Genomic DNA, 15,060 nt, shown 5'->3' with positions numbered 1-15,060 from the left:
TGTGTTTATTTTTTTAAACGGGAGCCATGCTCACATCGCGTTATATGCAGATCCGCATTGTAGCGAATCACGCTATAACGGGGTTGAGCTGTATATATAAACATCCAAGTAATGCTATATGGAAATTACTGAATCATAATTGTCAATTAATAACTATCAATCAAATGACTACACTATAGTTTAAATTTCTTTACATAGTTTTTGTACACAAAATTATCCATGAATTGTTGCCTTCTGTTATAGTTTCCCTGTAAGCATTTGGAGTGAATCATTCACTCATATCAATTTTTCTTCCTCTTTTTTTTATGTGTAATGGGTATTCCCCCCCACCCAATCGCATATATGGCGTATGTAAAGGGAACCTATATGTTACCAGGTGTGGTGCAGTATACCTGTCAGGCTCACAGGAGGTCTGCGCCTCCGCTAGTGAGAGCCTGGGGTGAATCCTCTGGAACGATCTTCTAATTACAGCGCCTTCACCTGTGCAGGATTCTAGGAGTGTAGAATGCCCCCTACACAGGACCCACATATATGAACCACATACACCAAGGTATATATAACACAGGTTTACTATATGGGCAGAATAACCATACATCACATATCACCAACAACAATATGACATCAACAGTACATAACTTCAATGTCACCCTGTAACACTACTAAACACAACTATCCACACACCTCACAGGGCCTTAACCCCACACAGTATTCCCAATGTACTTGTACCCAAAGTTCCAAGAGTCCCACAACCCCACCCACGTGTGGGACAGCGCTGCCCACTAAGATGAAGTGTATAGGTGGTGCACTTGGTGACTTGGATAATACCTGCCCGATGCTCCTGCTACCGGGTGTGCAGATGACCTTTACTTGGAATCCCTTGCTCCAGGAGGTGATCCAACATACCTCCGCCTCAACGGTGGGTGGCTCCCGCATGGAGTAATCCACCTTTATAATGTCTCTTATCCTTGCTAACGCAGAGGATGTTATACCTTCACGCAATTCACCTTCACAGCAATTCACCTTCACTGCAATTGCCAGGATAGTTACGTTTCCTGGCTGGACCCTCACTTGTCTAGGTTCTACAGAACCCTGTCCCTAGTCTAAGGGGAGTCCCTGTAGTAACCACAAGCTGAGGTGAGTAGGGCCTAGCTGGGGCTAAGGGGAGACTTCTGGCCTAGTGCAGGAGGCTACTTTCCTCCCTGCACAAACACACCCTCCCCTCTCTGTGTCCCAGCTCCTAACTGACAATCTCTGTCTGCACACAACATTGTTGCAACTTTGCAGCATGAGAAGCTGCCAACTCTATTGGCTTTCTGGCTGCCTGTGACCAGGGTGAAAGTGCAGTCCCCAGAGGCTGCTGGGAATTGTAGTTCTTGGTACAGCTCTTTCCTATGGGGACCGCGTGCGCGATCTTTACTGCGCATGTCTGAAGCTGTAATGGCCGTCGCTACTCTTAACTGAGCATGCGCAACTTCCAATAGCTCCTGCACACATGTAATGGCCAACTCTATGCTTGCCAACCTCTGTGCATTGCACTGCACAGGTGCGAACTCCCACGCCAACTTCAACATGGCCGCCGCGACAGCTCTGCTTACGCGCAAGCCTCTGCACATGCGCGAACACATTAAACATGGCGGCGTCCTGCCGCAGCTGCCACCGGGAGCCCCCGGGAACGCGCTCGCCCCCGCAGCAGCACACACGCAAGGGGGAAAGAAACCTGCAGACAGGGGGACCAGAGGGACCCTGGCTACATATGTTAAACATGTGCCAATGTATAATTCTACATTCTTAACTAAGCTGGCAATCGTTTGGTGCTCCTGTTATAAATCTGTAAATATCCTGATTGTGTGCCTAACATAATGGCCTCCTTTCAGTTTCAATCAATCCTTCAGCCCGTGTATTTCAGCACCTACCATGTATCCTTAGATTTCTAAGGTAACATTATCTATTGTTACAGTTTGCAACTGCTGTAAACATTTGCATCACATTATCACAAACAGGAAAGTATTGCAAATATCTTGCACTACTTGGTACTGTAGGTGGACAAAGAACTGCTATAGAAATCAAAAGGTGTTTGAAAACTGATTAAAAATGTAATTAATAGGTGAATAATTAAAAAAAAACATTATCTAATACTACAGAACTAATTTATTTAAAAAACAAACAAAAAAAAAACCCCTAAGATTTCACATGTTTTCCTGCTTTAACTCTCATTCAGGTGCATAAACTCATAACAGGGCTTGATGAATTTGGGGGTTGGATAGCAAACACTGTCAAGCTAAATACTGTTTGGCTGTACCTGCTTTAACAGCTCCAAATAAAATAGAAAAGGAGTATTCTTTAACAAAGTCTTGCTAGGATGCCTTCGAAAATATGGTGTACAGCGCTGTTCATAAAGTAAACCATAAAGATAGAAAATACAACTTTTTATTTTACATAGAACTCAAATCGGATACTATGTACTGTACAGTAGAAACCCCAATTATATTAACAACGCGTTACAAATTGCCTCAAAACCCTGAGGATGTCTAACATAATTCCTTCTCCAACAAGTATCTTATGAAATGTATGAATTGAAAGTTGCATGTCTCAAACAGAAACACTAATTCAAGAACAGTTTATAATGCTTTCATTTATGTTTTCAACAATAACAAGAAATCAATTATTGGCCCAAAACATGTTTAACATGTCTAACCAAGAAATGCTTTCATATTTTACAATGAATGTTCTGAGAAAAAGCAAATATTGTACATGAAAAAAATAAAAGCATAGTGTATAATTTGATTCAGAGATGGGTGAGAGCTTGGGTGATGGAATCGCTATGCCTGTTTTATGTGTGCAGTTGAAGTACAATATCTGCAGTATATGAAAAGTGTCATGCATGAACACTGTGTGAAAAAGGAGTGTGAAAACTTAAGAAAAGGGTCTTTAATGGATATTGAATGTGTTAAAGCAAATTAGTTTAATTGAAGTTATACATAATTAGAATCATCTGAAGTTCAGACAGCAAGATGTATTAAATGGCCCAATTCATATTTAAGATGCAAGTGTTGATGTATAGACAATACGTATATATAGCCATGTCTGGTTTTGGCTACTACCCTGCCCTGCCTAACATGTAAGTCCTGGTACAGTGCAGGCAGTGTTAGGCCAAATCCAGGTTTTTCCCAGCAGTGACCAGTTCCCTTGAGTGACAGGGGGGCGGGACCAGGCCTGTGTTCTGCCCAATCCTGGGCTCAGACCTTGGACCCTCACGCAGGATACTTAAGTGTCTGCACTTCCTAAATGTAGCCAGTTTTGTCTCTCCCCTGAGAGAGACCGGTCCCACGGAAGAGGTGCGCAGGGCTCTGTCACTTTCTATCCCCTCCCTTACTCCCTTAGGGGAGTGGGAGGGAGGACCATACCCTCTGCTCCATCAGGGAGTAGGGGAGGAGCAAGGACCGACCTTTGGGGCCCATGCCTGGGGTTGAGTCCAGGGACCATCACAAGGCTGGGAACAAAGTGTATGAAGAGTATGAAGAGTTTGAAGAGTATGCTGTGTGTTGTGATTGGAGAATAAAGGCTGTTCCTGTTATAAAATATACTCCTGCCTCTGAGTGCAGCCAGTGTCTCTACTCACTGAGCCATTTCTTCTCCCTGGGACTGAAATGGCCTCCCCCTGGTAATGAATATCCCCTTATTCATAACACCTTATGTGTGGTATATTGCTCATTAAGTGATTTGCCCAAGGTTGCTCAGACTGTTTGTAAGTAGCTGAGCTTGAATTTGAACCTACAACAGTTGTTCTTAAGGTGAACACCTTAACCAGTGCTCCAGGCACTATTGCTGCTGCTGCCACTACCTCACAGAGGAAAAGGGGTGGGGGGCGGAGACTGAGCCACTGATTTTACCACCTGTGCTGAAGCAGGGACATCCTTAAAACCTATCCTGTTGTTGGCCCTAAAGGACTGGAGTTGGCTTCTCCTGCACTAGAGAGGCAGCGCTTTCTGCACTGAAAAGACTACAAGTTCATTTCAGTGTTTAGTGATTTACAAACACCACAAAGCCATTATATCAACATACCATTAGGACATAACACAGCACCAAAAACGTGCATGCTTCACTAATACTTGTGAAAAAAAATATTTACTACATTCTTGGAGACATTTTTTACTTTTTTCTCTTGCTGTAGAATCATACATTAATACCAAATGGAGGCAAATAACATTTGAAAAATCTATGTCCCACCCTGGTTTAAATACATTGTGCCGTCAAACCTTAAGTCCTAATTTATTTCTATGAGATGTATTCATGTAATAAAGCTGTTCTTGCACCCATAACTATATGAGTAGTTAAATAGATCAAATAAATGTGTCCTGAAAGTGGCAAATCTGATTCCAACTTATGTGGTTTTATTATACTTGAGCTACAGTATAGGATTTGCTTTTTTAGGTTGTTTACTTTGTTATTTAAGTTTTATTTTCTACTACATACAGTACGGTATAAACTTGGGGAAATATGCTAATCGGTTAATGCATATTTGTAACCTACAGTATCAACAGACATCTTTGTTCACAAAAATAGTATTCTTTTCTTTTTGCAAAAGCATCACAAGACTGACCGATATGGGCCAGCACAGCATGAATAATAAAGAGTTACCAGAATAGCAGAAGTAACTTGCTTATGGCATTTATACAGACACTAGAAATATCTTCCTTACTGTGCAGACATAAATATCATGGTGCTCCCACTGTTTCTCAGAAAACAAATCTTTTGAGTGGTTTACTTTCATCTTTTGTGCAATATATATTTTCATGTCTAATGCTTTGTCCGTGCGCACACTCTCCCCAACTTTTCAATTTAGAAGTGAGAGCAAGGAATGTATTATTTTTCTGGTCTGGTGACCCTACAGATATATAAGGGTAAAAAAAAAAAAAAAGGAAATATCAGCAAAACAACCACACCTAAAAAAAAAGAAAAGATGAAAGGCAATCTTCCAATGTTTTAAAAGTTACAAACCCCACAATGTAAAGGCATAAAGAGAGTTTTAAGAAGTGGCACATAAATCATCTTTTCCATTTTGGTTAGATGGACAGGTATCCTGTACAACACAATGGGGTTATTCATTAAACTGCGATAGTGCCGATAAAAGGATTATCTCACAGAAACTCACATTATAGTCACGGTCTAATGAATAATCCCCAATGCTTTGTTACTTTAGTGTAAACAGAAAGTGTAACTAGAAAGAAGGCTGCTCAAGATAAACAATGTACAGTATGAGTAGTACAGATGCAATCGGCTTTGTTAAGCAGTATCCCTTAAGGAAACGGGAAGTGAAACGCGGCCAGATTGCGGCTTCCCACATGGCTAGACTAATTGTACAGTAGGATTAACACAGCAGGACTCACTGCTTCTGAATGGGACTCCCGCTGCGTTAATCCTACTGCAAGAGCCGCGCTGTGAGAGCAGAAGGAATCGTCCCTCTCCCTGCACAGCTCCTCTCCCTGCACAGCTCCTCTCCCTGCACAGCTCCTCTCCCTGCACAGCTCCTCTACCTGCACAGCTCCTCTCCCTGCACAGCCCCTCCCTGCACAGCTCCTCTCCCTGCACAGCTCCTCTCCCTGCACAGCTCCTCTCCCTGCACAGCTCTAACATGCGATCGCACTGTTTTTATTTTATTTTAATTACGTAGTATTGAGGCAGACGTCACAGGCGGTGGAATCTAGGGACTCTGGGGATCTGAGTGTGTTCCAACGCTGCAGCTACCAGGACAGTGAGCGGAGACCTGTATTGTGCTTTATTTATGAGGCAGCTAGTTAAACTTGAGGCACATGCCTTAGTACAGGGATGCGCAAACAGGGGGCGTGAAATTTTCCAGGGGAGGGGCATGGCCGTTACAGAGGTCCCGCGCTCGCCCCCCAGGCATTTAAATTAAATGCAGTGGGACCGCACAAGGCCTCTGTAACTTTCTCCTACCTTGTCTTCGATGATGCATCGCCATGGCAACCCGGCGTCAAATGACGCCAGAGCCGAGGAGAGGGAGGGGAGATAATCCTTTGATCCTGCAAAACATTTTTTTTTTTTAATAAATAAGGAAATTCCAATATATTGCTAAATAGAATACACCTTTTTATCAAAACAAGATCTATTAAATTTATCTGATCTATTATTTGTAACTAATCTAAAAAAATAATGCTATCAAATAAATAACGAAATCAACCAATTTAGAAGTCAAAAGGTCTCTTCCATAACAAATCGGAAGAGTAAGCCTGTGACAGTTCAATCATTTTACCAGCTTCCCAAACACTTCTACGTTTCTGTGTAAACTGAGCTGGAATTACCAGTGGTCAGTGTCTCCATCAGACAGGTCCTCAGGCTCAAGAACTTTCCACAAAAGAGAATGGACTAAATAGGGAGTCAGTCAGTAGAGGGGACCTGAGAAGACTCCTGCTTCACCTTGATAGAGACTGCCTTGGTTCAGCCATAAGTGAAAGTCTCTACCTGGTAGCCACAACGCCCTTAAGGACTGTGCACACAGTTTGCCAAACCCAGCTCTGGACTTGCCAGAACAAGTTGGATGTTGTTTGTACTTTATTTAATAAAACACTTTTTATACTGATGTAGCCTGCATAACATTCCCCAGAGTAGTGAAAAATAAGTATTTTCACCATGGCAGCGGGTTGCTGTGGTTATTTGCCCCTGGCCACCACCAGAGGGTGGGGGGGGAGGGGGAATAGTCGAGCCACATCTGCATACATTGGACTGGTTTTCACATTCTTTCCTTGTGCCCCAATCATAGAAATTGTACAGGTGGACTGACCTGTGACTGCAGTGACGCAGCACTCCTCAGAGTCTATCTGGTACTTAGCCTGATTAGCGCCTCAACAAGGATATATATATCCAATATATAAATATATATATATTGTAGGCCTACATTTCTAGAACATGGATAATATCTGTAATAAGAAACAAGTGGTTTTCTTGATAAGTAACTAGTATATACTAAGCAGGACAAGATCTATTGGGCCTTAACTTTTGACATTTTTTGTCTTTTGCAGGCAGTAAAATGTTATTTTTTAGAAGGTTCGAAATCTATGGGTACAGTCTGGTGTTCATTCACAGATATAAGTGACACACTATTCTATTAGACATGTCTTAACAGTTTGTTTTTGTCCTTACAGACAGAGGCAGGTCAGCCTGTAATCCCTGACTCAGCTGGACAGAAGGGACAAAAAGGAGAAGCAGTAAGAACTCTATCAATATGTGGCATATGTTTCCGTGCTTGTAATACCGAGGTTTTGTTTGGTGTAGTTTTCAGGCACACAATATATTTAGCTATCAGCAGGCAATGGCACGACTGTGAACTCGCATGATTTTATTGGTGTAACCAGCAATTACAGAATGACACCTACAGTAGTCAACCGCAAAATAAAGTAAAAAACACAAAATCTTTGCATCTGCCAGTTTGGCAAGAACAGTTTGCTTAAATCGAGGTGACAGGGAGTGGATTCTGTAAGCAATTAATGTCAGCCGTGTGTAAACAGAATCTCCTTTTCATATACAGTACTCTGTATACGTAGTTCCAACCCTCAACTTCCCAACTTCATGTAACTGTCCTCTCATCCCGTACAGCATTATTCATCCAATATATTGCCCAATCAAGAATATAGAATATGACAGATATTGCAGTCAATTAGGACTAAGTATATCAGAACACGTTGGGGTTACATTAGAACATGTAAGTTAATCAGTATTTCATTAAGAGAAGGGAAGTAAGACCAGTTGGAATTTTTTGATGTTTAGATTTCAAGTTCTATTGTGAATGTCAGATTTGGGGATGCTGTGTTATAGTATATATCGTTTTTCTATGAAAGTACTTGTAAATTCCTGTTTTTATGCAAACTTTCTTTACGTTTCTCGTTCTATAACATTTCAGAGCACTAACCAGTTTTATATTAAGGCTCCTCTATTAAGGTTTTTTTTGTGTTGGTAATTTATACATTGGATTGCAAAGTTTTGCATTCCAGCAGTTTAACCCGAAAATATCTGGTCACCTTTCTTAACAATTAACCAATTTATATTTTCTTATGTAACACCTCAACCCCCGGCCAACAGAAGAGGGGCCACACAAAACCGTTTCACTGTCTCCTGAAGGGAGATTTGCTTGTGTGTGCAAGTGATACTCAGCGGTTACCTTATTTCTTAGGGTGCTGGAACCATGTGCAGGCTGGGGTGTGGAGCAAGAAAAGGACGCCAGAAACTTTATTAACTTTATTGAACAGTAGTTTAGGGAAGCAACAGGACTGGTTTCCAGGTTACAAAATATTGTTTCTTGCTACGTGAAGACACATACTCCCAGGTTTCCTCAACCATGAGGCTTGTAGGCAGAGTAGCCCTTTTTCAAGCCTTTCCGCTGCTGACTAAAACAGAGCTGGAGCCTTTGTCCTGCAATTCCTCAGCAGCTCTTCCAGCTCTCCTCAATGAGCCCCTGTGTGAAGAACCCACTTCCTACTGTGGCAAGATCCTGCTTTAGTGCAGTGTCTCTAGGGCCCCTATACTGGGAGACTTGCCCGAATTTAGAAAACAAGAACATTTTGCTTACCACTATTACAGGGCTAGGATCTCTCGAGATCCCCTCGATACGGGTCCACATAAGATTTGAGGAAGAGAATCCAGATCCTTAATATTAATATCCTTTCCCCTACCCCTGTTGCTGGGCAGGAAAAGAGAAACTACTTAGACATCCGCTAAAGGGTTGACCTTTCCAGTGCCTTCTGAAAAGCATGAACTAGCCAATCACCATCTAGATCAGGACTGCACAACTCGTAAAGCGAGAAGGGCCGAACTGCTCCAAGGAAAAAAAAATTGGGCCGCACGGGTAAAATCATCATCATCATCCTCTCCTCCAGCACCTCTCATCATCATCATCATCATCATCCTCCTCATATATTTCCTCCAGCACCCCTCATCATCATCCTCATATCTCCCCCAGAACCCCTCACTATCAACCTTTGCGAGACTCCCCATCTATCTCTCATACCCCCATCTCCCCCTCACCCACACACATAATACTCCCTCTCCACATCAATCACACAATACCCCCTTGCACACCACACACATCCCACCCCCCTGCACCTCACATCCTTCTCCCCCCCGGCACCTCACACCACTCTCCCCCCTGCACCTCACACCACTCTCCCCCCCTGCACCTCACACCACTCTCCCCCCCTGCACCTCACACCACTCTCCCCCCCCTGCACCTCACACCACTCTCCCCCCCCCCTGCACCTCACACCACTCTCCCCCCCCTGCACCTCACACCACTCTCCCCCCCTGCACCTCACACCACTCTCCCCCCTGCAACTCACACCACTCTCCCCCCCTGCACCTCACACCACTCTCCCCCCCTGCACCTCACACCACTTTCCCCCCCTGCACCTCACACCACTCTCCCCCCCTGCACCTCACACCACTCTACCCCCCTGCACCTCACACCACTTTCCCCCCCTGCACCTCACACCACTCTCCCCCCCCCTGCACCTCACACCACTCTCCCCCCCTGCACCTCACACCACTCTCTCCCTTTGCACCTCACATCACTCTCTCCCCCTGCACCTCACATCACTCTCTCCCCTTGCACCTCACATCACTCTCTCCCCTTGCACCTCACATCACTCTCTCCCCTTGCACCTCACATCACTCTCTCCCCTTGCACCTCACATCACTCTCCCCCCCTGCACCTCACATCACTCTCCCCCCTTGCACCTCACATCACTCTCTCCCCCTGCACCTCCAATCATCCCTGCACCTCCAATCACCCCTGCACCTCATCCCCTGCACCTCACATCACCCCTCCTGCACATCACCTCCCCCCTCCTGCACATCACATCCCCTGCACCTCACCCCCCTGCACCTCCAAGCACCCCCTGCACCTCCAATCACCCCCCTGCACCTCCAATCACCCCTGCACCTCCAATCACCCCTGCACCTCCAATCACCCCTGCACCTCACATCACCCCTCCTGCACATCACCTCCCCCCTCCTGCACATCACATCCCCTGCACCTCCAATCACCCCCCTGCACCTCCAATCACCCCCCTGCACCTCCAATCACCCCTGAACCTCCAATCACCCCCTGCACCTCCAATCACCCCTGCACCTCCAATCACCCCTGCACCTCACCCCCTGCACCTCACCCCCTGCACCTCACATCACCCCTCCTGCACATCACCTCCCCCCTCCTGCACATCACATCCCCTGCACCTCACCCCCCTGCACCTCCAATCACCCCTGCACCTCCAATCACCCCTGCACCTCCAATCACCCCTGCACCTCACCCCCTGCACCTCACATCACTCCTCCTGCACATCACCCCCCCTCCTGCACATCACATCCCCTGCACCTCACCCCCCTGCACCTCCAATCACCCCCCTGCACCTTCAATCACCCCCTGCACCTCCAATCACCCCTGCACCTCCAATCACCCCTGCACCTCCAATCACCCCTGCACCTCACCCCCTGCACCTCACATCACCCCTCCTGCACATCACATCCCCTGCACCTCCAATCACCCCCCTGCACCTCCAATCACCCCCCTGCACCTCCAATCACCCCTGCACCTCACCCCCTGCACCTCACATCACCCCTCCTGCACATCACCCCCCCCCCCCTCCTGCACATCACATCCCTTGCACCTCCAATCACCCCCCTGCACCTCCAATCACCCCCCTGCACCTCCAATCACCCCTGCACCTCACCCCATGCACCTCACATCACCCCCCTGCACCTCACCTCAATGCACTTCACCCCCCTGCACCTCACCTCAATGCACTTCACCTCACCTCACCCCCCTGCACATATCCACGTTCGGATCAGGGGGGGGAGCGGCCGCAGAAGAGCTCAGCTGGCTGTGACTTCCCCCTCCGTCCCACGTTGCGAGCGGGGGGTGGGAGGGAGCAAGGAGCGGGAGCGGGGAATCGCCACCATTTTTTTTTTTTCAAAGTTTTTTTTTTTTTCAAATTTTTTTTTTTTTTTTTTTTTAAATCTCATCGAGGGCCGCACAGTGAGGCCAGGCGGGCCGCGTGTTGTGCAGCCCTGATCTAGATGATTTGCAACATGATATACAGTAAATAACATGGATTAAATTACGTGAAATTCGTTACCTGGGCCTAAAAAAATGTTATTGGGGCCTGTAAGAGGATGTACCCCCTTACCTCCCTGTAGGGACCAGGATTTACTAAGAAACTTCTAGCATACCCTAAGGGTGCTACGTTTGTAATGATTAAACCACACAGTTTTGCCCAGAACAGATGTGATGATAATGGCCCATGTATTACATGGTAAAATGAAAATCCAATTGGCTTAATTATAGAATTCGTTTTTCAGCAGTGTTTTTTTTGTTTTGTTTTTAAGAATTGAACCATGGAAAACCAAAAAAAATATGATTACGCCTAAAAATACATATTTAATCATGTTATACTATCAGAGGAATATCAGATGTTCAAAAAGTTTCTGGGATAGTTTCAATTTATTGGAGCATCTTCTTCCAATACAACCTTATAATATAAAGTAAGATGTAAGCTTTCCCAAGTTTAAATTAAGAACCTATCCCCTCTACATTGTTCTATTAAATCCTCACTTCTACAGTGGTTTACCCTAAGAATGAAGTTTTCTGTCCAGTTCTACTTTAGTCACACATCTCTGTTTCATGCAATGCCTGTGCATTGTAGCTATAACTTAAAGCAGGGCACATATGACATGCATTTCAATGTATCATAACTAGTAAAACATGTCTTAAAACAGCAACGCTGGTGACACTTTTGAAGTGAAACTTCTTTGCGCGCACCTACCACACGAGAAAATTTCCCTGGCAGCAAATAGACTTCATGGTGACGGAAGCGACGTCACTGCTGGCAGAAGAGACCATCAGCGATGTCAGTGTTGCCAGCTTGCAACAGCACCAGTCACCGGAGAGGAGTAAGGCAGCGCTGGATTTCGCAGAGGCCTTCCGCTCATGGCGCGCATGCGCAGAGGGCGCTTGGCGCGCGTGGCACGCACGTGCGGCAGAGACACACATGCACAGAGACACACACACAGAGAGACAGAGACACACACACATAGAGAGACATACAGACACACACACACAGAAACACACAGATACACAGAGACACACGCACACAGAGACACACACACATATAGAGATACACAGACACAAACACACATGCACACAGAGACACACACACACAGAGACACACACACACACAGAGACAGAGACACACACACAGAGACACACACACATAGAGAGACACACAGACACACACACAGAAACACACAGATACACAGAGACACACGCACACAGAGACACACACACAAGGAATTCACAGTTAGTATAAATATAAAAGTGTAAATAGCTAAATCGGGGGGGGGGGGGGGCGGGGTTGCCAAGCACGTGCGTTCTGAATCAAACTTCTTTGCGTTTTGTCACTGAACTTGTATTTTGATATTTTATTGAAAACATCACCATCAGAAATGCTATTTCTGTGACAAAACAGTGACAAAAGACAAAGAAGTTTCACTCAAAATGTGCGTGCTCGACACACACATTTTGTTGTTGTTGTGTGTGTGTTTTTTTAATGGGATTGGAGCAAGGGGTCTCCGGAAGGGGGTGCCATTTAAAGGTCCCACGTCACATGGGCCAATAGGAAGCCGCATGATGTTGCGGCCACCTAATGGCCCACAGGATGCAGGACATTTAAACCGCCATATTGACAGCTCCGACTTGCCTCGTTTGGGCTGCTCTCGGCACCCCTTTCCTAAGGTAAGTATCTCGGGAAGCAGGGGGTCCCCAGAGTTGAAATGAATACGGTTCAGCTCCAAAGACCCCCTGCTTCAAACCTATAGTATATAAAAAAATTAATTTTAAAAAGTGTCGCCAGGCCTGCTAATTTAATCAATGAAAAAGATCGAAACAAATAATTAGCAAATTGCAAAACTTGTGCCAAAGTATTGTCACAGTTTTTAATGGGGTTCTTTTTCTTTGATAATGATGGCGCTCTTTTTTGTATACATTTTACCCCAGTATTTTAAGTAATCTACATCAATTTTGGATTATTAAAATAATTTTATGAGAGCAATATACTGTATAGGACTTTATAAACTGTATGTTTATATGTAATTGTGATTTTGTGGCTTACGGTTTTAAATAATACAGCGGTGATTATAACTTACTGTGCTTGATTGATTAGTATGAAGCATGGGTCATTTTCATCATGGATGTGTGATGATTTGAAGAGTTGTTAAAATGGCTAAGCAATTTCAAGCCTTTGTAACATAATGAGATAAATCAAATAAGATGCAGCATTTGTAAAGAATAATTGAGCTTGTGTCTTTTGAACCTTCAAAAAGGTTTCTCATATGTGAACAAAGAAAACCAAGGAATAGCAAAGTGGTTTAATGAGCCAACCTAAAGTAACTATTTTTCGATCTACAAAAATATACTATACAATTTTTTTCTCTGTAGAGAAAGTAATGTAAAAATAAGATAAGGGACAAACCTAAATGACTATAATTAAGGTTTGGATTCACATTGTAGGAAATAACTACATGTACTCAAAGAAAATACACAGATGGCTATTTATAAATGTTTGTGTTAATTAAGGAATTGGAAAAGTGCAGAAAAGAACTACCAAATTAATAACGTGGATTGAAGGTCAGATTGATGAGACTCTACAAATTATCTTCGCAACGGGGAGCATAGAATGGATGTGCAAAAGAAAAGAAAATTCACAGTGCAATATTGCAATATTCAAAAATTGGTTGGTGATGCTAGGAAATCTTGTGGTGCCAAAACTCACATGGTGTCAGATATAAACGGGCATGGGTGTTAAACACTCTGGATCTTACGATGGAATGTGGATTTCTTCAGACCGAATCGGAATCCTCCGTCTCTCCCAACGAGCAAGATAGGAAACAGGATCGGATGGTTAAAAGAACAATTTCATAATAACAATGAAGTGTAACATCAACACTTACATATAAAAAAGGTGACAACTATCACAGAGTCGGAAGGGATGTCAGCTGTGCGATGCCGTCTCTCACTCAGATTTGTGCACGCAGCTCTCAGGTAAGGCGTCCGAAGTCCAAATCCTCTCCACCTGGTCTCAGTCCCTGCCCTACTCCACGCTGGTTTTCACCTTTTTTATATGTGTGTTGATGTTACACTGCTGTGACAATAGAGATTCCAGCATCTGGCTTAGTTCAATGCTAGAGCTGCTGCCCAGAATAGCAGAGTTTGTGGTTTCTTATCCTGTTGGACCTGACTCCTGTACCCATTTGTCACAAGGGGTCTTAGACTTGTCAATATTGATCTGATGAAAAAATATTATGAGAAAGGTAGTGTGATAATTAAATACAGCTGCAGCGGCCATTATTGTAAAACTTCACGGTGCCGATTTCGTGTGCTCTGCTGTACTCCAGGCAGTATGAACGCGGCTAATCGCCCCAGGCATCCGCGCTTATCGCGATTGCTTTGTTGAATTTCATGGATTCTGTTTCTTTAAGTGCAATGATATTAATGAATTGCAATGTGCAATTTAAGGTGTTTAAAAACCAGAACTCTAAAATTCAATTTTCTGCACTCGCCGCACTCACGTCACTCGCGGTAAGATTGGAAAGCATAACGCGCCATGACAGGGATATTCCGAGCGGTACACCGGGCGAAGTTTTAGAATAACGGCCGCTGCAGCTGTATGCAGTACTTTGCATATGTCATTAGAATATCTCCCCTGTACAACTTAAGACTCTATTAAATTAAAGTGGTCTCTCTCAGAAAAAAATGTGAGTTGTTTAAAGCAGTTTAGCCTTTTGCACTTAACAGAGCCGCTACAATTCAGTTAGTTTGCAAAAAAATGTGCATTTGGTCATTCCACCCGGATTTGCTCAGCCGGAATGACACTCTTCTAAAAAAACCTTTTCTTTACTGTTTGGACATGCAGGCTTAGAGAATAGCAAAACCTGCAAATATGATTGGACTAGGGTCTTCCTGCACAGATTTGCACAACTCGCAGCTACTGTATTTGGCTA

At 44.3% G+C, this 15,060-nt stretch overlaps 1 protein-coding gene across 3 annotated transcripts in view; it reads left to right on the top strand.

Moving 5' to 3' along the window:
• The window catches only part of COL19A1 (collagen type XIX alpha 1 chain), a 622,544-nt gene that overhangs the window by 437,641 nt on the left and 169,843 nt on the right, over positions 1-15,060 (top strand). For all 3 annotated transcript variants that reach the window (XM_075598080.1, XM_075598081.1, XM_075598082.1), the window contains exon 19: positions 7,161-7,223. In XM_075598080.1, the coding sequence (XP_075454195.1) occupies positions 7,161-7,223 (63 nt within the window). The remainder of the gene's footprint in view (positions 1-7,160; positions 7,224-15,060) is intronic.

Source organism: Ascaphus truei, chromosome 4, assembly GCF_040206685.1.
Source record: "Ascaphus truei isolate aAscTru1 chromosome 4, aAscTru1.hap1, whole genome shotgun sequence".
Taxonomy (NCBI): domain Eukaryota; kingdom Metazoa; phylum Chordata; class Amphibia; order Anura; family Ascaphidae; genus Ascaphus; species Ascaphus truei.
This window is presented reverse-complemented; position numbering and strand designations above follow the sequence as displayed.